Source organism: Opisthocomus hoazin, chromosome 1 (assembly GCF_030867145.1).
Source record: "Opisthocomus hoazin isolate bOpiHoa1 chromosome 1, bOpiHoa1.hap1, whole genome shotgun sequence".
Taxonomy (NCBI): domain Eukaryota; kingdom Metazoa; phylum Chordata; class Aves; order Opisthocomiformes; family Opisthocomidae; genus Opisthocomus; species Opisthocomus hoazin.
The window spans coordinates 15,693,404-15,717,566 of record NC_134414.1 but is presented as its reverse complement, the minus strand read 5'-3'; the positions used below and the strand labels follow the sequence as shown (position 1 = coordinate 15,717,566).

The following is a 24,163-nucleotide window of genomic DNA, read 5'->3' as shown; positions in this document are numbered from 1 at the left end:
TGTCCCAACGTTTCAGCCCAAGATTCACGCACATTTTGACTGCTGCGTGCAGTTTTGTTCTCCCTAGAAGAAGATCAGAGAAAGGCAGAAAAGATGATCAAGAGGTATGAATGGCCTCCAGGTGGAAACAGATTAAACAACCCAGCACTCTTCAGCTTGAAAAAGAGAAATCTGGAAGGGCTTAACAGAGGCATACAGGTAGGAGTGACATGGAAAAGGTATACGAGGGGGAAAAACACTTTCCCTGTGCTCTGTTCCCCATACTCCAGGCATTTATTACCAGTTGCTGCTGGAAACAGGATACCTAGGTAACTGGAGCTATTTGCTAGTTCTTATGCTCTTTTATTTGGGATAGGAAAAAGATTACAACCAACTATAATTCATACGGGAAACTTGAGTTGCATTTTGCTGTACTGTGGATTTATCACTGATTTTTGTACAGTATTAAGGGCAGCAGAGAAGGTTAGGCCAGAGTTTCTGCTGAGGCATCAGTTACGATGAAGAGAAACAAGCCAAAGTTTAGCCTGTGGGCAGAGATTTCCCAGAATACATTGGCAACTGGGCAGAATTAGTGCTTTGGCTTGGCTCCCAAGCACATTGCCTCTCTGTTCCAGCACAGGAACAAACCTGGGCAGTGTTTTGTAAGATGGGTCAAATTCCTCAGAATTGACCTGATTCAAACGTATCTGCTAGTCCATGAGTGTGCCCTAAGTCTGAGGGTTGTAGCAACTCTACTAGGCAGTGGTAAAGGAAATCACATGGTGACATTCAGTGAAGGCATTTCAGCTTTATCAAGTTGTCAGATACCTATCAGCACTTCAGAGAAACGCAGAAATTACAGCAGTGTTTTTGTAATTATTGGTGTGCGTTATCTGTCATCATCACTGGTAACACTCAAGCAGTTAACTTGCCCTTTATTAAGGAGCATCATGAATAATTGTTTTGTCACACTGATACTACTAATAAAATCTAACACATTTTGTATGATTACTAGTGCTGTCAAAGTGTGTTCTCAGCTATTTCAGATGTCTTATCTATAGTTGGTGTTATTTTATCACCAATGATAACTGATCATAATTTTCGTGAGAGACCTCGATTCAGATGAGGATCTCACTTTGCCACCCCAGTATCACAGCACTGTGAGGTCTCACCTTGCTGGGGCAGCACTATTGCTGTGTAAAAGATGGGAAGTGGTAGGATGAGACAGAGTGTGCACAGCAAGGCTTTCATTGAGGGTGGTCTTGGATTTGGAATGCTACAGGACATCCCTCTGTACCTGGCACTGGTGAGGCCGCACCTGGAGTACTGTGCTCAGTTTTGGGCCCCTCACTACAAGAAAGACATCGAGCTTCTGGAGCGTGTCCAAAGAAGGGCAATGAGGCTGGTGAAGGGGCTAGAACACAAGTCTTATGAGGAGCGGTTGAGGGAACTGGGGTTATTCAGTCTGGAGAAGAGGAGGCTGAGGAGGAGAGACCCTATCGCTCTCTACAACTACCTCAAAGGAGGTTGTAGCAAGGTGGGTGTCAGTTTCTTCTCCCAAGTAACAGGCAGTAGGACAAGGGGAAAAGGCCTCAAGTTGCATCTAGGGAGGTTTAGATTGGATATTAAGAAAAATTTCTTCACTGAAAGAGTGGTCAGACACTGGAATAGGCTGCCCAGGGAGGCGGTGGAGTCACCATCCCTGGAGGTATTTAAAAGACATGTAGATGTGGAGCTTACGGACATGGTTTAGTGGTAGAATTGACAGTGTTACGTTAATGGTTGGACTCAATGATCTTGAAGGTCTCCTCCAACCTAAACAATTCTACGATCCTGATACTAGGAGTGGCTCTGATGCTGGTCAACATGGTTTCCTAAGCAGCGAGGTTCACCTCTGGTTGAGATGTAGGCACCTCAGGATTTGCTTGTGGCACAGCTTAAGGCTGGCAGCACAGCAGCTGGGAGTGTCTGAGAAGCTAAACTATGTGCTGGAAATGGTGTGCTGGAAATGTTAGGTCTACCCAAACTAATTTTCCTTGTTTCTGAGCTTGCTCAGAGCTACCACAGCATCTCTCCAAGGCACAACATTGTGCAGCTCCCTGATAGTACCTCCAGAAATCACATGCATGTGCTCTGTTAAAAATGGGAAGGAATTAAAGGTCCTTGCCAACAGACTTTAAAACCGACTATGTCTTAATTTATCCATGGCAGAGTGTCTTACTCAGTAGGTGAGAATTTAGCTATGAGTATACTGAGTGGCAGCCAGCTTGGAGCATGAGTCTAATTTACTGTAACTCTTGCTACATTCTGTCTGATCATTATCATGGTGAACAAAATGTTTTTAAAGTGCTTTGATAGGGTTGAGTGACTTATTCAATAATTTATACCATTTTGGAGGGATTAGAGGATGAATTTAAGTCATCAAATAATGTCATTATGGCTCAATGACTACATTCTTTATCAGGAAAAAAAAATCAGTTGTAATTATGCTCAAAAAGACAGAGACCCTTTATTCAGCAGTTCCCCCAAGAACAATGATATCAAAGATGCTGATAGGTCTCTCAGCTGTAAAGAGGGCTGTCCTTTGTTAGGAAGGAATATATCAGCTGCCATCTGCTTATCTGTATAACCATTGTGCCATTTATGCCACATATTTTCAGTGTGCCCTGCCTTTAAATGTCTGTTCCTTGCAGAGGCCAGTGATCTGTCTGCGTGCAGAGATGTGCAAACTCTCAGGGAGCCTATGGCCCCACTTAAGTTGGTGGGAGCTTTGCCCCTAACTTCAGCAGAGAATTCCTCTTGCTCATGGAGAAAAAAAAAGGCACAATCCTTGTGGCGACTCTCTGGAGACCTTTATTTACACCAGATTATAAGGTGTCAGCTTAGCCCTTAGGATGTTTTTAATGGTTTTTACCCTTTCATTTGTTTGTATTCATCTAAACTAATAACTGCCCTGGATAAGGGACCACTGGTATCTCAATATGGATGTGCTTTCCACCAGTGGACTGAGCACTGCAAGATTTCATTGGACCCAGCTTATGTCTGATGCTGGCAGACTAGAAGTGTAACCCAAAGCTTTCATTTTCTCCTTAAAGGTATCCAGTGAAATCATTAAATCCTGCTCACTTGACCTCTGAGCTGGCTTTTCAGACCAGCTTTTAGCAGCTTAGGAAGACTTATCTCAGAGAGGAAAATCAGGTCATGCAGTACGTGTGGACAAAGACTAGATCAGTCTGAGTAAGGGAGGAAAATACCTTAAATCATCCCTTATCCTTGCAAAATGACTGTACGTACAAGATGAGCATTAGTTGTAGTAATGCCCCCAGAAGAGCTTAAGAGGAGCAGGCCAGAAGCAAACACATCTCCCGTGAGCGTGTTTGGGTTTGGAGTTCTCTACGCATCGCTTTCCACGTCCCCCACTTACTAACAGCACCAGTCACAAGCAGACAGGCCACAAAACAAAAGCTCATTAAACACGGGAGTAATGAACAAGGAATACCTTCAGTTTGATGTCTAAAGGCATTTAAATTACTCCTAATATCCACACCTGAATAGTATTTTATTGCAGGCACTCCCTGCCATGCCGTTTGGTGTAATATGACTTTGCTAAAGTACACTCCTTCTCATCCATAATGCCACCTGGCTGCTCCGTGACTGTGCCTCTGTCCTTCCAGATCAGATGTACCCTGCCCCAACAGTCAGCAAAACCTGGGAATCTCTGTATCATGGACAAAGGACTTTCCCCTCCCCTCCAGCCATGCTTCCACAACTTGAGCTCTGAAGGAGGCTGGGTTTCCACATTCCCAAAATTTGTTGCCAGCAGAGTTTCTGCAGGCCAAACAAAGTTATTAATGACCTTTTTGCTGTCCCATTAATATGCAACATTTTCAAAAGCAGAAGGAATGGAAAATTGTATGCTGGTGACTTGAAATAATAATACCATTCAGCCCTCCCGTTGGGTAATGGTGTTGGCTGTACAGGCCTTGTAGGAATCAAAGGCAGAAAAAGTTGACATTTTGGTCCAAATTCACCAAGACACTAGTCGTCCTCATTTCCAAAGTCTAACTGGTTCTCAACCAGACCATCCCAAAGAGGATAAACTTCGGTTCATCCTCACAGCTGGGGAAAGGACTATACTGCAAATATGGGAAATGTCTTCATGTGAACACACTGAAAATAACCAGAGCTGTGAAAAACAGTATTTTAAGTGTGATTATGAAGAGCTCTTTGGATTGCAGTGATCTTCCACTGATATCAGGCTGAGGAAATTAAGAAACTTAAACATCTTGTTGGGTCATGGTCTTGATTGCTAACTTTGATACACACAGAAGCAGGGTAACAAGCTGCCATTTTACTTTTTTTTTTTCCTAAGGCAAAGCCAGCCTGCTTCTGATCAGTGGTGTTGTGTTAGATTATCCTCTTCTACCAAGGCTATAACAAAGGCATGACATAACAAAGAAGCTTTGCATGTGAAGATAATGCATGCAAAGATAGTGCCACAAAATGCTTCTTCTCTACATTTCATTTGCTTTCCTTCTTTATGTGATGAGAAGGTGTACAGTATTTTTGCGCACCCTTTAGCCTGCCTCCCTTCGAGCGTATCACAGCAGACAAGAACCTGTCTTTATGACAGAGCCTGGTCCAAAGACCAGTGGGATCTTTCCAGTGCATTTCCATTTGGCTCCTCAATCTGTTACTACAGACTTGGTGCCCGTGCAATTTCTTTTTCAGATTTCTCACCATCAGGTGAGAATTGTCTCATTTCAACATACAGTCTCATGTCTAAGTTAGTCCCCCATGCTCCTCCACTCAGCAGAAAAATGGAGTCACCTCCACACTCACCCTACCCATTTCAGAGGCCAGACCTCACCAGTAACCCTCTGGAGGCAATGAGTTGCCTTCACTCCATGAACAACAGGGAGACCCTGGGTAGCTGGACTAGATACCTGACTGTCTAATGATGTGAGATTAATCCATTTCTGGCTCCTAAATGGGACAATACAGTAACTCCTGTTCATGTCATACCTAGGAAAGCAGGGACTGGTGGGCCTGGCTGTTAAGATGGCTGTCTCAGTCACTCAGCACTCACTTGAATTTAGATGCCATAGTAGTCGCAACACTTAATTATCACTGTATAGTAGGTGGTCCAAATAGGAGTGCACAGCAGAGCAGCAGATGTGGGTTGCTGCTGTCAGATTAGATTGAGATTAAATAGAGCTTAATTACCACTTTATTTTTTTTTAGATTCAACTCTGATTAGTCACACCAAAATTATTACAGAGAAGCATGGCAGAAATCAAGAGGCACAGCTAACATTCTTATTATTAAAACCAAGGAAGCATTTTTACAGAGCAAGACCTTGCTAGTAAGGGGTTATTCACTGCGCTTGACACCTCTTTGGTCTGGAGAACAAGATGAACTTCAAAAGAGCTCTTTACCATGCCCAGCAACTACTTCATAAACCTGCCCTTTCTAGCCCTACACATCCCAAGCAATCTAATTTACATAACCATACACATTTGAGGTACTTCATTCCATTGGTTAAAACTCACATTATTTTGCATCGTATCACTTCTATATTTGGAGTAACAGGAGGGACACAGTATTTTTGAGATGTTTTGTAAAAATCATAAATTGTACATTTAGTACAATTTATCAAGAGTTTTGGTGTCAAGCCCCACAAATGTCACATCAGAAATCCTTGCTACCCAGTATCAAACCTTTACCACAATATTCTGAATATTCTGAACTCACAGTTCAACACATCACAAGATTTTTGCCCTTCTCCTCATTAAGAAATTCAGGTGAATTCTTCTGTGTCAGAGTCTCCTCCTGTTGTTTGAATCCACAGAGTATCCCGTCTGGTAGGCTTCTCCTGCCTGTAACATCTAACAAACCTTGCCAGAAACTTTTGTGTGGCCCAGAGGGAAGGTTGCTTGCAGGAGCAGCCTGCAGAGCAGCCTTTGGGTAAAATTTATTTCTGTGCAAGACAGTACAAACTAGTGAGCCAAGTAAATCCCATTTAAACCTTGTTTTGAAGTTAAAGGAAGCATATGCTGTCTATTGCCCAAGAGCAAGTCCAACTTTTGCTTTTTAGGACAGGGAAAAGGATGTCACAGATCAAGATATTTCTTTCAGTAGAGCAAATATGCAGGTTTAGAATATCTAAAATCCAAAATAATCCAAGCTTGTAAAAAATCAACATTTCTCTTGTCCTGTATTGTTATCCAACTGTCAGGACTGCGAAGGGATGACCTCTAGAGGCCAAGCCAAATCAAACCAAGCCAACTCCTTTTTTTTACCTCTGTGCTGTCTAATTTACACAATGTAGTACGGCTCCATGTAGTTCATTTAGTTCACCTGGTTTCTCCTTCTGCTTTCTCTCCTGGTAAGCACAGCTGAGTGGTCAGCTGAGTGTTTCTGCTTCAGAGTTTTGTCTGAGCTGTCTGGTCCAACACATCTCAACAGACACTGCAGATGCCTATGAAAGGCTCCTTACTGTACTTTTATCTCCTCAGCTCTGCCACCAGACAGTGACAATTATAAACTCTGTGCCCTGAAAAGCCTGATACCAATAAATTGAGTCGCTTCTTAGTTTATGTATTTATTAAATTATATAGCTGTGACCACCAGGGTGCTGAACATCTTAATTCTCAAGTCTGCTTGCTGTCTTGTTCATGGATTATATTCAAGCTCTCCAAATTGTTGGAGAAAAGCTGTGCAATGTAATGGTTACAAAGGATTTCTATATTAGTTGCTTCTAAAGGTAATACTGCTCATATATTTTTAGTATGTGCTGTGAGGCTGAGGAGGAAAGGGTTGGTTTAGGGAACACAATGGCAGTGGGAAGGGCACTGAAATAATTTCTCCTCATGGGCGTTAGAGGCTGAATGTCACTTGAAGCCAAGCTATACATTCAAGAAAGCAAAGTTCACAGTGAATTTTCCTTCATCTGCATTTTTGCTGACACATGAAACAAGGGCCCAAGGACCTCTCCAGACAGAACAGCAGGAACATGGAATACTGAAATGGAACACTTAGCTACAGCCACATTTAGCAGCAGAAAAGAGAACCTGTTGCTGCCAGGATGTGCTCACTAGCACTCATGGTAACTTAATTAAGAAGTCATGTTAGACAAAAGGAAGAGAGAAAAGAGAAAGGTCAGGTCACTCTTCAAGCCATGGACCAAGCTCCCACCTCCATGCAAAGATGGGGGTAGAACTTGAATCTCCCCAATGACTCTTGTCTTGCCAGATGACAACGCTGTGTCCCCCACAGCAAAGCCCAGGGCTTGTCTGGCAGGGGAGGAGACAGCACACGTGTAACAGGCGAACCAGAGACCCCTAGTCCCTGCACTGCGGGGTACTGACCTTTGCTGCTTCCCAAATGTGGGAAACGCCACAGCATAATTTGAGGATGATTTATAGACACAGGCAATTGCGTTTGCGCTTTCCCTTGCTCAGAGCAAGAATTCAGGACAGTGGTACCCTGTCCACCTGTTCTTTTACATACATGAGTAGGTCTGTTTAAAAACAGAGGTGCAAAACAGGTTTTCACTGCTCTTGCACAAGAATAATGAAAATGAGCAGAAGAAGTCCAAGAAGGTTTTTGTTGGCACCAACCTTCCCATTCTCCGGAATCGCACTTTATCTGATAGCTGGAATACGGCAGGCTCTGGATAGTCTGTTATTCTTTCCCACGCTGCAAGAATTGGGCAGTAAATATGTTAAATAAATGCCAGAAGTATTATTCTTTTTGACTTCATCTGGTTTAAGGAAGCCTTTCCTCAGATAATTCCTGCCAGGCATGCTGTCCAAGGCAGAGCTAGTCCCTGGTGGATCAAGCATTTCTGAACTCTGTAGTTGGCTCTATTTCAGCTTTCTAAAGGTTGCAGATAAAGAAGAAACAACTCTCTACATCCAGATACTGTTGCACCTTGCCTTGAGCTCGGTCACATGCCAGGCTCTCCTTGAAGGGCATGTGCCATTATGCAGTGGTAGTGGCCTCCTGTCACCTTTGATTAACCTTTTTTTCTGGAGACAGATAAAGAAAGTAACCACCATGCAGCATTGCCATGTCCCGTCATGCTGCCAGAGGGGCAGTGAGGCTGCAGATTAACTTCCATGATGGGGATCCTGGCCAGGCAAAGAGCTACAGTCTGCAGGGCTGAAAGCAGAAGTGGGTGAGCTCTGGCTAGGTCTCTTACTCCAGCAAGGAGAAGTATTCAGAGCTGCTGGGATAACCAGTAAAGCCACATTGCTTCCTACATCTTGAGTTCAGAGTGAAAAATGAGGCAAATCCCTGGACTGCTCTTTAGGAAGCCCGGTGTTTTCACATTTTAGTGAAAGTGCTGTTGGCACAGATAGATGAAGGATAGGTAGAACTGTCAGACCCTCAGGCTGCTGTGGCCACTGGCTCCATTTTAACACACTCATCAGAGAGCGAGAGGGGATGGCAGGAGCCTAAGGTTTACGTCTCTTCCTACAAATTAACACCCATCAAATTAAGTTTTTTTATAATAAAGACAGCAATCATTATAAACGAAGAAGTCGTCCCTGTGGCAGGAAGAGCAAAGCCCATAGCCCCAGCTTGGGACTCATTTAAAGCCAACTAGCTGGGCAGTCATACCTGCTCCATTGAACTCTCTGCTGTGCGCTCGCCCCAGTGCCGTGGGCTGTCACAGTGGGGAAAGGATTTGTTGTCCCCCCCCCCCCTTCTGTTCCCTGTGACACTCGACCCCCAGCCCTGGATGCTGACACTGGCTAGCACCAGCCATTGTCCCACGACAGGCACCTTGGAACAAGGAGATCCAGTCCCACCGCCTGTCCCACCCGCGGCTTTAATCAGCGCATGGAGACGCAGGTCAGAGCCATCCTTCACATGTTGCTTTTCAGTATTCAGCATTGTCTTCCATCAGAGTTCAGTGCTGTTGGTTGAGAAAGCGGATCCCAGGAGGCTCTGGTTGAAGGATGCTTATGTTCTTGCTGTGTATTCTCAGCAGGAGGGCTTTGATCATAATATGTGTCTCTGACAGTTATGTCACCCACATTGTGTCCATTTGTATTCAAGTGTTTGGTCCCAGTGATGTGGTTTTTCTGTTGTTGTTGTTATTCTTTGTGTTTAATTATTTTTTCTTTCTTCATTAAGTATTTTGTTCAGGTTGCCTGCTCCCTCACACCCTCCCGCAGAAAAACTGGCATTTTATGATGTTTGCTTTGCTTTGTTTCATTGCTTGAGGAAAATTTTCACATTATGTCATCATTCCCCCCCCCCCTTTTTTTTTTTGTGGCTGTTATTTAGAAGTGGCACAAATGTGTTTAAACTACAGAAAATTAATAGGGAGGGTGAATCCTATACAAGGAAGGATGGAAGCTGCAAAGAAAACCTAGATAAATGCCAGTGGGAAAAGCTGAGGAAACTAGAGAATAGCCTGGAAATCAAGAGGATAAAAAAATTAAAGTCATTTCCTATAGAATTTTGCATTAGTGTTTATGATCAAGAAGAAAAGGCAGACTGGTTTATTCTATTTCCATTAGATGTGGTAGAAGTAGCTTTGCAAATGCAGCACCAGAGTTGACCTGATCGTGCAGTGACAAGACTGGGCAGATTCAGATCTGGAAGATGGCTGCATTCACGCCTGAGCTAAATGTCCCTCAGCTCAATGTCCCTCAGCAGGGTTCATCTCTGAGATCAAATAGTGGCCTTTGAGATTAAATATTCCAATCTTAGCAGCCCAGGTCTCCACAAGCTTGGGGACCTCTGGACTACACTCCTCTTCACGGTACCCATATGCCCTTGGGTTAGCGGGGCTGTCTGAGTCGCTGCAGGGGGGAAACAGGAGGAAGAGGCATGAGGATAACATGCCAGAAAAGACACGTTACATGTAGGCCTGTTATACCTAAGACTTCAGTGCCATTTTTAGCACTGCTCTGTAAACTGGGCATTTAAATTTAAGTGTGATGTATGAGAGTGCCACCTCTTACTGAATTCACCCAACGCTTCCTCTTAACAAGACCCTGGATTTGATTGTTTATAGTTTTTCTAAGTGGGCTCAAATTTTCCATATTAACCTCAGGCTAGATAGTTTTGGGGAAAGGTGATAAACATATGGCAACAATACAAGAACATTTAGATGAATAAGGTATGCATATCCACAGATAACATATACCCACAGTAAACATACAGACAGATAATCACAAGTGTTTAATTCAATCCGTTTAGGAAGTTTTCCCTGCCTCAGCTGGAAATTGCCACTCCTTAGCACAGGCACAGAGCCTGTGAGCATGCACATACCTTGTCCTGAGGTACTAGGCAAAACAGGTCCACTCACACCAACTCTCATTCTAGCTGGAGGAGCGGCAGTTTCTTAAACTGCTCTGATTTGTTTTCCTGCAATTGTGTGATGACAAACTGAAGGGCTTGGCTTGTTGCGATGCTCATAATGCGTATTACAGCCACTGCAAATGATAATGCTAAAGTAGACTAAATCAGTATGTGTCTGATCTTGTCAAAAACCTGATAGGTGTCTTCATCATTCATGCTTATTGGCACACTTATTTCAATATGAGATAGAGCATATGAGGCATTTAAAACCAAAGCTCTGTACAGAACTCAGGAGAGTCTTTGCCTGGGTATGTTAGAGGAGGCTCTTCGCTGATATCTTCTCCAGAAGGTGTAAGCTGAGGTCACTCCAAGCCAGGAGTGCCACTGTGCCCCCATGTCTGGACGGAGACCTGGGGGGAAATTCTAGTCCCGTCGAAGTCAGCTGGAGTTTTGCCATCGGCTTTGATGGAGCCAACATTCCTGTTCTAATGCAGACGTTTCACAATAACCTGCTCTGCTGAACTTGCAACACGTGCATGTTATTTTCATTACAAATAAACAAAATCTTTCTAAAATGGAGACCCTCATACATATGTTGTGGCAGAAGATCACATTAAAAGTTATCACGGTGGACAAGGTAAAATACTAATAATCCATCCTTGAAGTCTCTGGGAAAATTTCTGACGTGAACAAATCCCGTTTAGGTTGTTTCGCCTGAATATACAGCAATCAGATGTACAGCTGAGGGTTTATTATTTTTGCAGAATGCACATGCCTTCCGAATTTGCCGTGCTCAGGAACAGAGACAAGACGTTCATCTGTGCGCTAGGCTTTGGGAAAAGACGTCTCAGTGTGTCCGGACCCGGGCGCTGGTATAGCGCAGACAGGAAATCTGCCAGACGGCCTCGGCAGGAGGCTGCCTCCAACACGTGCAACAAGGAACAAGAAAAGTCTTAATGATTAATCACTGTCAACCTTTGTTCTCGTTAAAAGCTTGACTGTCGGACAAGGCTCGTAATGAGGCACCGTTCCGGGGTCTGTTGCTATGCGATTGTGCAAGTGCTGAATCTGAGCCTCGGACCCTGTGAGACGCAGCTCCCGCTCTGCCCAAGTTTGAGGAGCCGGGGTGGGAACGTTGTTGTGAGAGTGCCTGCTAGCGGCTGCGGGGCTGTGCAGCTTTCCGGCGAGGGATTATGGCAGGGCTACCCATAAACCACTGACGGCTGAAATCAGTTCACAAGGAGCTCGGGAGCGAGCAGCTTGCTTGTTGCTGCTAAAAAGGCAAAGTTCTCTAAAAGGTTTTTATCAAGAACTGCACAAATAACTAACTAACTGAATAACTAACTAACTAACTAACTATCTGCCAAAGTCTCTTGCTTGTGGTTTCTCACCAATAGTGAGGATTGGCTCCTTTGGGGTATTTGATCACCCATTTTTACCTAGGAGATTGTGCACAGTGTCCTTTTTTACTATTTTTATGTATCAACTTTTGTGACACCGGGTAGCACGAGAATTACCTATTTCTGAAAATAGTTCTGAGGTCCATTTACATTTCAGTGTGTCCAAAAAGCCGGCCTGTGAAAAAACCTGGCTTCCCTGGCTCTCCCAGTGAGAGCTGCAGCAGTTGGGTGTGCTGAAATACTTCTCCCTCTGCATGCTGAATATATGCTGCATCACTTGGTATCCAGACCCATCGCTCTGGTGGGTGACTCCCAGCCGTGAGGCTGCAGGGATCAGGTGTGTGCTTCCTACTGTCATGATCGTTTCCAGCTTCATCGTATCTGAAGGGATTCGTCCACATTTCCTCTTTGAGCTCTGTTGCTCGGTTTGTTGGAGGAGTGACACAGTGTTTGCTTCTTTTCCCTGGTTGGATGAGGGCAGAAGTATTTCTGGCAGACAGCCTGGGCTTGTGAAATTGCAAATGCTAGTGTCCATGATTCCGTGTGTATGTATGTGCCTTGGAAACATGGCTGGCCCTGAAATTTTTGTCCTGAGAGCTCAGATGTTCACAGGAGAAAAACACAGAAGATGGTCCCATGTGGCTGAGCCAACTGCTTATAAACACCCCACAGAATTACTGAAGGGAAATATTTTGCGGTCTTCACCCAGCTGTATCTCTGGATATTAGAGACAGCAAAACCAGGTCTTGGGATCTTGTAATATTCAAGTTTTTAAAATGTTCTTCATACATGTGAAAGCAGTCTTGATGGAATGCATAAAACTACTCTATGGCAGGGTATTAGGAGAAATCCAGCTTATAACAGTATCTTCTGCATGATGAACTTGAGAGGCTTTTAGGTCCCTCTATGTGTCCTTAGGAAGTGATCCGTTAGTGCTTGGCAGATCAAGCAGGATTCACACTCACTCTTCCAGGCATCTTACTGAAGTATGACTAGAAGCAGCTAAAATGAGGAGTGTAAGGGAATGTTCCTATCACCTAATCTGGGCTCCTAACTTAGTTGTCTAAATTAGGCATCTAGAGCCTAATTATACAGCCCCATCCCCTGTACAGCAAAGGGAGAGCTCCAGCAGGCAGTTTAGAGAGAATCTGATCGATGTTGTTGGTTAGAGACCTAAGCTTAGAGGAGACTCACTTTTCTGCTGTATATTCCAGACATGAAAAAAGGTTGAATGGGTTTGAGGTGCGCAGGAAGATGCTGTTTTCCCCCCACATTGGGCTGAACAAGCATTAAGGCAAGGGAGAATCGGGCTGGCTGTGTTTCTGCCCGGTCTGTGTTATTTCCAGCCTTGATATGTAGGTCAGATCCTCAGCTGTTGCAGATGAGCGTAACCTCAGGAACTACTTGGGGCTCTCACAGTGTACACTGGCACAGAAAGCAGCCCTCTGCACTCCAGTTATTCCTAAAAATAAAAGAACTCTCTAAATTTTTCTCTATAGCTTAAAGAGTTCTTACTTGACAGGCGCTCTGCCATGGTCCTGCTGTAGTATTGTTTTCTTGTCTGAGGCAAGGACACAAGCAGGCAGTTCCTGGAGTTCGGATGTCGTTGAAAACCCCAGTGTTTAGCAGAAAGGGGTGTTTCTGCTTGCATTAGCTGTAGCACAGAAGGGGTGGCTCAGAAGGGGGCTGCTGGGTGCTAAGACTGGATGTTTAACTGAGCATCCTGTGCTTGGCTTCCTAAAGTTGCATGAGTGAGATGGGCTCTTCTCAGTAGGCCTGGTACTGCCCTGTGCTTGCTACAGGAGCTGCTGGAGAACCTCAATTTCTGGCTCTGGAAAGGAGCATGCCAGCTGAGGTGGTGGGCATTCACACCGGGGGGTCACAGGGGGTCTGGACTTTGCCACAGCCTTGCACCACCCTGAAACAGTGTTGCAGGACTTTATTGAACCATTCCTTGGAGTCCTCTTCCTCCTCCTCCTCCAAGTGCTTGGTGTCCAAGGTAGCTCGCAGCCAAAGCGTAATGCCCTTGAGAAGCTCATAGGGTCAGGACAGCCACTGGTCCCTGAGGAAATCCACAGGGGTGCCCTGATCCACCATCCTCACTCTAAGTAGCCTGTGATGCCAATTAACACAACTGAATCAAACTGCTTGTGAGTGGCAACATCGTGCATAGGTTTGGTCACCAGATGAACAGAACTCTGCACAGCTCTCCCCCTGGAAGCAGCTCTGAGCAGGCCTCCATGAATGGATCTGAAGACTTTTCCTTTTTTAATTTTTTTTTCTTTAAGTCAGAACTAATGCAAAATGCGAGCAAAAGCCATCCGCTCTCACTCCTGACCGGACACTGGGCACAGAATGAGCTGCCCCACAGAGGAATAGAAAAGTGGAAACGTTCACCGCCTCTTTTTGAGAGAAAATCTGCAAGAAGCAGAAGCCTGTCCTGCGGCACAGATGCCAGTGCTCCTGGCTGGGAAGCGAACGGCCTCTGCAGGTGTTGCGGTTTAGTAAAAAATTGACCATTGTTTCCCTTCTGTCCCACCAAAATTATTCATCAATTCAAGGCATTTCCAGGAGAAAGAGGCTAAAGGTTTGCACATCCCTTTCGAGCCAAGTGTCCCTAAACTGATTCTGAACTAGGAATTTCGAAAGACAAGCCTGCAAAAGGCTTTAAGGGGCTCCTGACAAACTTTGGAGAGGAGAGGAGAGGAGAGGAGAGGAGAGGAGAGGAGGGGAGTGGAGGGGAGGGGAGGGGAGGGGAGGGGAGGGGAGGCAAGAAAAGAAAAAAGAAAAGAAAAGAAAAAAGAAAAGAAAAGAAAAGAAAAGAAAAGAAAAGAAAAGAAAAGAAAAGAAAAGAAAAGAAAAGAAAAGAAAAGAAAAGAAAAGAAAAGAAAAGAAAAGAAAAGAAAAGAAAAGAAAAGAGAAAAGAAAAGAAAAGAAAAGAGAAGAAAAGAAAAGAGAAGAGAAGAAAAGAGAAGAAAAGAAAAGAGAAGAAAAGAAAAGAAAAGAAAAGAAAAGAAAAGAAAAGAAAAGAAAAGAAAAGAAAAGAAAAGAAAAGAAAAGAAAAGAAAAGAAAAGAAAAGAAAAGAAAAGAAAAGAAAAGAAAAGAAAAGAAAAGAAAAGAAAAGAAAAGAAAAGAAAAGAGAAAAGAAAAAAGAAAAGTTTATTTTGGAATGTCCATATGTGTGTTAGAAGCCAAAACCTCCCTTCATTTGTATGAATACAAGTCAGCTGCAACAGGGATCGTGAAAGGCAAACTCAGTCTGAAATGCTTTGTGTTACTGCTAGCTAAAGGGCTGAGCAGAATGTCCTTTGTGATGCCTATGAACAAAACCCCAGTTGTGTTACCAGCTCTGAGAAGCTTTCACTGACTGCCTCTTTCTGCTTCTTGTAGGTTTTATATCTCACTGTAACGTGAGAGATCGGGGTGCAATGTGCCTGCTGTGCACCTAGAGCATCGCTGTGCGGGAGTTCCGGCACCAGCAGAGCAGATGGGGGGTTGTGGTGCTCTGGGCACACCAGCTCAGCCCTCGGCAGCTGCCCCTGCCCCAGCGGGCACCGGGCACAGCCCTGTGAGGGCTGCAGCTCGTCTGCAGCGCTGGAGGGATGCAGCATGCACCAGCGGTGCCAGCAATTGGAGTGGGATTTGGGGGCGAACCCAGACGGGTGCTTGTACCTGTTGGAGGTGTGATGCTTCCAGCCCATCCCTGACACCCGACTGGCTGCAGGGATGTGCTCCAGGTCGCGTCACCTCCTTGGAGGCAAAGTGGAAAGAAGTTTCCCTTCCTCGTGCAGGGAAACAACATGGTGTCTCCGTGCCAGCAAGCACATGGGGCTGCCCGGCTGGAGGGATGCTGGGCTGCCACTGCAGCCGGCTGGGCAGACGCACCCCTGTCTGAGGGACACGCATGTCCTGCTCCGGGCTTGCTTTGGTCAGGGGTTTCGAAAGTTAAAGTGCATGAACCACAGGCATGGGAAGCCAGGCATGAAGTTCAAAAGGCCACCGGCAGCTTTGGATGTGTGGAGTCGCAGTAAAGCTGCTGCAGTAAAGCCCGGCGTAGAGCAGGATGAAGCAGCTCAGTGAAAGCAGGGTAGCTCCAACCCCCGTCTGCCGTTCCTCGGCAGGGATATTGGAAAGCGTGCTTCATCCCAGCGCAGGGGCAGAGCCCCACGTCCCTGGCAGCGGCATAGCCCTTCTGCCTTTGGATTTGCAGCGATGAAAGCGTGGCATGGGAGTAAGGCTCGTTAGCACCGGTTTGTGAAGGGTGAAACTGCTGCGCAGCTCATCTCCTGATTTATTAGGAAACCGTTCTTCCTTCCCCCATCACATCGCTGCCGATGGAGGATCAGCAGGCAGGAGAAGTAACACGTCGTAGATTCATAGGCTCGCACTGACATTTCATGAACAGCAGAGAAAGGACCAAATGCAAAAAAAATCCCAAACTGGCTCCAAGCTGATGATTTATACTGTTTTCTCAGGGCCTGTTTGCCAAGCAGCTGGTGTTTTGTGCCAATTGCTGTTACAGAAGAGCTTTCTTCGATAGGTAACGTGAATGGACACTACACAGTTTATCTTAAAAGAAAACCCCTCCCCACAGCTTCTATGGGCTGGCAGGGCACGAGGGAGAGAAAAAGTTGGGCTTTGTTGTTGTTTTATTTACACGGGACTATGAAAGCACATTCGGGGGAGCCCCGCATTATCTGTGCAAAAACGCAACAGAAGAGTTCTATTAATGGATGTAACATGTGGCTGGGTTCACGCTAGAGCTGTCATTTGAATATAGAAGTCAAAGCCAATTTATTGTAACATATTTTTCTTTTCAAAATATTTTAAGAAAGAGAAAAAAGTTTGCGCAACAACTTGGCAAGCAGGTCTGCTGAGAGGAGGTATTTTCTATCTTGCAGTTTAACATAAGGGCTGAAAAATGTGGCAGTGCCGAGCAATCCTGGATTCCTTCTGGAACTGAAAGAAAGTGTGCGGGATATAATTGTGTAAGAGCCCAATAAATTTTGAAGGGTGGGTTTGTAACACTGCCTTGGGGGCTGCAGGTGGCTCCAGAAGAAATTCATGGTTTTTATTTCAGTAACCGTCATCGAACACTTTATCTAGCCAGCTACACACTCATGTGGCCCCATCTAAAAGCCACAGAATGATTTTAAAACAGAAATACCCATAACAATCATTGTGTTTCTTCCATGCCAGATGGTAGAAAGATAAGTTGGATTAGTTTGTGGTGTGTGTGTGTTATTGTGTGTGGGTGCAAAAGCTAAGGCACAGAAATGAGCTTTTCTGGAGTTTGCAAAGTGATGAGCATCGATACTCCGTGGTCTTCAGGGCATGGGTGGGCTAGCCGGGGCAGTCCTTGTTTCCCTGCTGGTCAGTCCGTATTTCCCTGGATGCCGTGGGAGGCAATGGCCATGGAGCAGAGCTTTACCCTGGTAGCAGACCAGACCCTGGCACTACAGCTCAGTACTGAGAGAACCACTGCATAACGGGAGCATCAGATGCCGGCTGCGGGTTCCTGTGTTGCGGGGCAAAAATGCTGCTGTATATTAGGTTACACAGAATTACGTGGTTAGGTTCCTGTGGTGTCAGAGAACTGGTGTTTCTCATGGCAGTTGTGACTTCTCCAGTGTGTTCTATTTTCTTTGTAGCTGGGCAGCTAAGGAATACCTGATTATCAAGTGATCCAACATAGGCTGAGTATTTTAGTGTGCGGACTGAGAAAGCGATTTCCTACATTTTGGTAAAGGCCCAAGTACCAAACACTGGTGGAGCAAGTAGGCAGAAAACATATTGCTGCCAAGGGAAACCACGGCTAAAAGAAAACAAGCAGCATATTGTCACCCCATGTTCATTGTCCTGTGTGTCATGGTTTGAGTCTCCAAGTACCTTCCCCGTTGCCTTCTGAGATGACTTTTTGCCATCCCTTCCTCATGAAGCTGCAGACAGGGAAGAGTAAGTGGATCTAGATCCATCGCTAAGACCGGGGAGACCCTAAAGTGCTCTTCAAAGTCCTGTCCAGTTACGCATTTGTTTTACCAAAGAAGTTGATAAACCCTAAGCCTATTTAATCCTTGCCGCTAACGGGAGTCAGTCAGCAATCTTTCAGAGATTGCTCTTGTCAGGGAGGTGATGGGACGAATGGAAGTGGCACCACTCACCCCACTGCAAAGTAATACCTTACTGCTTCCGGATTTTCAAAGAACAAATGCCACTTCTAGCCATGAGTCTGTAACTTGTCACTGCTGCTCGCCAGATGGTAGGAACCAGCAGACTCTGCGTTTGTTCCCTTGTGGTCACACGAATTGCCATACAGCCCAATGCACGTTTCCTGAAAGATCCCAAGGACGGCTTTGTTACTTCTGTTAACGTTTCCCAAGCTCCTGGTACAACACTGAGGTTTTCGACTGGAACCACCTGGCACATTTTCAGAGTCTTCCATGACCAATGAGGTTATTCAATCCCCTTCTTATTTTGTCAAAGCCTTTGTATCAGTCACTTGTCCAGAGAGTCTGTGGGCTGTATCCTGTACTTCAGCTAATTGCATAAAAATGATTATTTCCTTTTATTGATGCTTGTTATTATTTTCATCCTTCACAAGCCATTTCTTCTGTTTCAGGATCAACACTCTGTGGTAGGCCAGGGAGCTGGCCCCACTCCAAGCTCCAGTTCTTGCTCAAACCCAAACACTGGAAGTGGTTACATGAACTCATCCCAGCAATCAATGTTGAATCAGCAACTGATGGAAAAGAAACAGGCTCTGCAACGGCAAATGATGGAGCAAAAACAACTCCTTCTACAGCAGCAGATGCTGGCAGAAGCTGTAAGTTTTCTAGTTCCTTATTTTACGTGGAGAAGATTGTCACAGAAACAATAGAAAAGAAAGTTAAGATGAGGGGGAGAAAGCCCCCAAAACTTCAAGTTCATTTTGGTAATGCCTAGACCTTCTAGAGTGTGCCTCATATTTTTCAGCACTTTGCTAAGCTCTTTTGAAACCTCCTTCAGTCTACACAAAATAACTCATGTATCCGAGCTACTGTGGTTTTGTTATGAGGACCATCTAAGCATATGCTTAATTTGAAGCACATTTGAGGTGGTTTTCTTTGCAAGATAAGCTAAGGTGCACTGCTGTGCCATTTCGACCACAGAGGAAAGTTGACTTCCAGGCTCTGCAACCTAGGCAGCACAGTACAGCACAGTGCCTGTGTGTAAACAAGGATCAGGTACATCAATTTTAGTGTTCAACACAAGTTTGTGTGCTTGGCTGGGATCATACCTGAGTCCTCCTTTCTCTGTTTTCAGTTTTTGCATTTCCAGATATTTGTAGCCAGTTCTTCTCTTTCCCGTCATATTTGAGAGACCAGCTGGGAGTTTCTGGTCATTTTTATGAGGTGTGAGGAATATTTTTGGTCTTGTTGGCAGTGGTAAGTGCTAGAACACGGTAGTTTAGTTGCACTAAACTGGCATAGCCATTGATATTGCATGAACTGAGTCAGCTGAAGGTGCTTCATGGCCGATGGCCAGGGCAACGGCGGGGAGTCCCAGCCGCCCAGAGCAGTAACATGTGCCCTCTGCATCCTCATATTCCCCACTCCGTGGTAGTCCAGCTTGCTAAAGCACAGAGAAGAGAGAAGTCGTAGAAGAGGACCTGAGCTTGGCATGTCATTGGGGCAGGCAGAAGGCAATGTGGGTGCCCTGTGGAACTCAGGAAGGTCTGCAGGGAGGTTGCTGGGCACAGATGGAGGTGACACCACCACCTGCTTTGCTTCCCCCAGGCTGCAATGACAGCAGATCCCAAGCCTGTGGCTTATTTATCTCAGCCTGCATCTCTCAGCCTACAGGGCAGACCCATTCATGCTGGCCTGACGTGTTGAATCCAGAATTTTTTTTTCTCTATAAAGATGCAAACACAGAAGTACTGACACATTTAGTGAATGCCATTCAGTAATTAAAGAACAACAGAGGAGTGGAAAAATATTCATGTTTTTGTGGAGATGTTTTCAAAATAGAAATTATTCAGCTTTTCTAGAGAATATCTTTTTGTTTACAAATTTATTTCCATTCCAAAAACGCAATTAGAAAGTTTGAATTTGAAATTAAGGATTTTATTTGTCCTGTAAGGGCTGGAGCACCTCTCCTATGAGGACAGGCTGAGAGAGTTGGACTTGTTCAGCCTGGAGAAGAGAAGGCTGCGGGGGGACCTGATTGCAGCCTTTCAGTACTTAAAGGGAGCCTATAGGAAAGATGGGGACAATCTTTTTAGTAGAGACAGCAGTGACAGGACAAGGGGTAATGGTTTTAAACTAAAACAGGGTAGGTTTAGGCTAGATATAAGGAAGAAATTCTTTACAATGAGGGTGGTGAAACACTGGAACGGGTTGCCCAGAGACGTAGTGGAGGCCTCATCCCTGGAAACATTCAAGACCAGGTTGGACAGGGCTCTGAGCAACCTGATCGAGTTAGTGGTGTCCCTGCTCGCTGTGGGGGAGTTGGACTAGATGACCTCTTGGAGTCCCTTCCAACCCAAAATTTTCTATGATTCTATGATTCTAAATATTTGTTGGCTTTTTAGTATAGGCAGAAGAAAACTTAAGCTTCATGTCAGCTCTACATGCTGCATTTTTCTGTCAAAAATTTTAGCAGAACAAAAAGTTAATTGCTCAAATAGCTCTTCTTAAAAATAAATAGAAAATAAAGTCGCTGTACAGAATGTGGTTTTTTGATCAGCTTGCCTTTGTTTTTGTATTGCGTACATAGAAATACACACAAAGCCTGCCTACAGTTTTCACATGTATTTCAGGGATTTCCTGGGAGTTGACTTGTCTTTCTTCTTTGCAAGGGTTCAAGTCAAGCGGAGTTTTAAAACGAGCCTTATAAATCTTAGTCAGACCCCTCGCTCTCAGAGTGCATTACGGAAATGCCTAAATACTGCAAGAAAGACTCTTCTCCCAGTGTTTTCAAGAGCTCCTGGAGGAAGAAAATACAGATTTTTCGTGAGAATGTCCATTTGCGTGCACTTTTCAGGCAGAAGATCCCCATATTACTGTGATGGACTTCCATCACCAGCCAGGACCTGACTCTTTCACACTGACAAGTCAGTTTGCCGTCCTGGCAGCCGAACGCGAAATCCAGGCGCATTGCAGAGAAGGGGTGAAGCTTGCCCAGCAGCTGCCCAGTAAGCATGACTGCGGTAGGCACATGGGCACCGTCAATCAGTGACTTACCAGGGACTGAGGTGGTCAAACCCACGTTTTCCTGCCATGGGGTCATGTATCCCAAGGAGTTGTTGCTTATGGGCAGGCAGTAGCACTCTGGAGGCATCAAGTCACAACGATGCTGACGAGAGATCTGGCATTGACTCCGGTGCCTGTGCTTTCCGGATCTTTATGAACACAGGGCAGTTAGTCAGACTTCAGTTCAAGGACTTGGATTTCTATCTTCCTTCCACCAGAGATGTGTCCCTGCAGCTCCAGAACTAAAAAATCTCCCCTGCTAATTGGCTTTTTCTGCAATCTTTCCCCACTGTCCTTCCCCAGTGCTTGCACTCCCAGTATAAGAAAAAAGACAGCAATACATACGTGTGCAGGGAAGATCAGGGCAGTGGTGAGCGGCATGGAAATCAACCAGCCCAGGCCAGCCCCATCCTTGCTAAACCCTGGCCATGTGTCCTGCTGGCATCCCAGGTGAGGAGAGGAACAGGGGAGGACAAAGCAGCGGGTTTTGCTCATTTTTGTGGGAGTTTCTCCAGGGTAGGAAGAAGGACAGAGCAAGGGATGGGCATGGCTGGGATTGGGGATGACAAGCTAAAGTGCTCTTTGCAAGCTGTGCACACTGAGAGGTCAGCATGGATGAAATGCGTTGATGAACATGGAGGCAGCCCAGGACAGGTGTGGGCCTTGCATATCTGGACCCTTGTTGATCTCCAGCTGCATTGCGGCTGTGTGTTTGGGTTAGGCCAGAGTGTTTGAGCTGCCTCTGTGCTTTCTCTGAAAGCAAACCCAGCTGCACAAACAGGGAGAGAACCATGAGGAACCATCAGGCTCCTCTGTCTGATAAGCATGGTGAGCAAGACAGTGTGGATGTGGGAGAATCACAGAATGGTAGGGATTGGAAGGGACCTCTGTGGGTCATCTGGTCCAACCCCCCTGCCGAAGCAGGGTCACCTATAGCAGGCTGCACAGGACCCTGTCCAGGCGGGTCTTGAATATCTCCAGAGAAGGAGACTCCACAACCTCCCTGGGCAGCCTGTTCCAGTGCTCCGTCACCCTCAGAGGGAAGAAGTTCTTCCTCATGTTCAGACAGAACTTCCTGTGCTTCAGTTTGTGCCCATTGCCCCTTGTCCTGTCACTGGGCACCACTGAAAAGAGTCTGGCCCCATCCTCCTGACACCACCCTTCAGATATTTGTAGGCATTTATAAGGTCCCCTCGCAGCCTTCTCTTCTTCAGGCTAAACAAGCCCAGCTCCCTCAGCCTCTCCTCACAGGAGAGATGCTCCAGTCCTCCCTCACCATCCTTGTAGCCCTCCGCTGGACTCTCTCCAGTAGCTCCTCATCTTTCTTGAACTGGAGAGCCCAGAAATGGACACAGTACTCCAGATGGGGCCTCACTAGGGCAGAGTAGAGGGGGAGGAGAACCTCCCTTGACCTGCTGGCCACACTCCTCTTAATGCACCCCAGGATGCCATTTGCTTTCTTGGCAGCCAGGGCACACTGCTGGCTGATGATCATTTTGTTGTCCACAAGCACACCCAGGTCCCTCTCCACAGAGCTGCTCTCCAGCAGGTCCGCCCCAAGCCTGTACTGGTGCATGGGGTTGTTCGTCTCCCAGGTGCAGGACCCTGCACTTGCCATTGTTGAACCTCATCAGGTTCCTCTCTGCCCAACTCTCCAGCCTGTCCAGGTCTCGCTGAATGGCAGCACAGCCTTCTGGTGTATCAGCCACTCCTCCCAGTTTTGTGTCATCAGCAAACTTGCTGAGGGTACACTCTATCTCTTCATCCAGGTCAGTGATGAAGAAGTTGAACAAGACTGGGCTGAGTACTGACCCCTGGAGGACACCACTAGTTACCGGCCTCCAACTAGACTCAGCGCCGCTGATGAGAACCCTCTGAGCTCTGCCAGTCAGCCAGTTCTCAATCCACCTCAGGGTGGACACTTGGTCCTGCAGTACAGATGTGGCCAATGTTCCCAGAGGCTGAGCAGCTCTCAGTGTTTTTAAGGAAAGTTAGACCGGACTCAAATACAGTACAACCAGCGGAAACGTTTCCATACAGCCTTCACTGGATGGTGGCACAGGTTCACAGCTGCCCCTCCTGTCGACCAGACAGGGTGAAAGGAAGCAACACTTCAGCTTTGTACATACTGAGTAAAGAAAGAGGCAGGCAAAACACAGAGCCAGAAAAGCATAAAGAAAAGCAAATTAATATATTTCTACTTGAATCCTCTAGGAGAAAATCACTCCACAAGATCAGCTGAACAGACACTTGACACGACCGCCACCAGATTATAAAGACCAAAGAAGGAACGTGGTCAACATGCAACAAGCAAACCAATTTCCTGGTAAGTGCCCATGTGCTAAACAAAGTTGTTTCCTTCCTTCCTTCCTTCCTTCCTTCCTTCCTTCCTTCCTTCCTTCCTTCCTTCCTTCCTTCCTTCCTTCCTTCCTTCCTTCCTTCCTTCCTTCCTTCCTTCCTTCCTTCCTTCCTTCCTCCCTTCCTTCCTCCCTTCCTTCCTTTCTTCCTTCCTGCTGGAAGACCATCCAGAAGAGCCATGCATACACTGATAACAAGGGCCTGATTTTCTGGGTATCCATTTACATTCACTGCAGAGGCAGTGGGTGGTGGCTGCTGCTCTCCTGTGTTATTCACCTTAGTGCTCCCTGCCACTGAGAATTGCTGGTGGATGATCTGGAGAACCAGCTGGTGGTTCTTCCAGGTTGATGCTGGATGTGTCAGGCACAGGGAAGAAGGTGGCCCTCCCATTACTACCCAAATACTTGATACAAAGGTGTCCTCTTGACTATGGAGCCTCACTCTATCCAGATGCTTCTCTCATGTACATGATACATTTTGCTTCAGAGAATGAGATGAGAACCATACATCCCTTTGACTGTCACCTTATGTACAGTGTGAGGACCCTCATAGTGATTTTTAAGTATTGACTCTGTCATGGGCAACCAGAGCGATCATCTGAACTTTTGGTCTGTTTAATATGCCACGGTCATGGCCTCAGTGCTGCTCTACAAGCAGCATTTCAACAGATCAAACAATAGGGTAAAAGCCCCTGCTTTCAGCCAGAACTGCCCAGGGCAGAAAATGCCCAACACTTCAGGGCTAGTCCTTCGTTTTAGCTCTTCAACCCTCACCTCCTTGGAGAGCCTAGTTTGGGGAGCACAGGATTGCTCGTTTGGCTTTTCATGCTGTCACCTTGCCTGTTAGCTGGAGGCTGCTCTGAGAGCAAA

At 45.8% G+C, this 24,163-nt stretch overlaps 1 protein-coding gene across 2 annotated transcripts in view; it reads left to right on the top strand.

Moving 5' to 3' along the window:
- MAML2 (mastermind like transcriptional coactivator 2) overlaps positions 1-24,163 on the top strand; it is a 226,828-nt gene that overhangs the window by 193,122 nt on the left and 9,543 nt on the right. For both annotated transcript variants that reach the window (XR_012763618.1, XM_075417727.1), the window contains exons 3-4: positions 18,323-18,526; positions 23,151-23,262. Coding sequence is in view for 1 of the 2 variants with exons in the window: in XM_075417727.1 (XP_075273842.1) it covers positions 18,323-18,526; positions 23,151-23,262 (316 nt within the window). In the remaining variant the exon portion in view is untranslated. The remainder of the gene's footprint in view (positions 1-18,322; positions 18,527-23,150; positions 23,263-24,163) is intronic.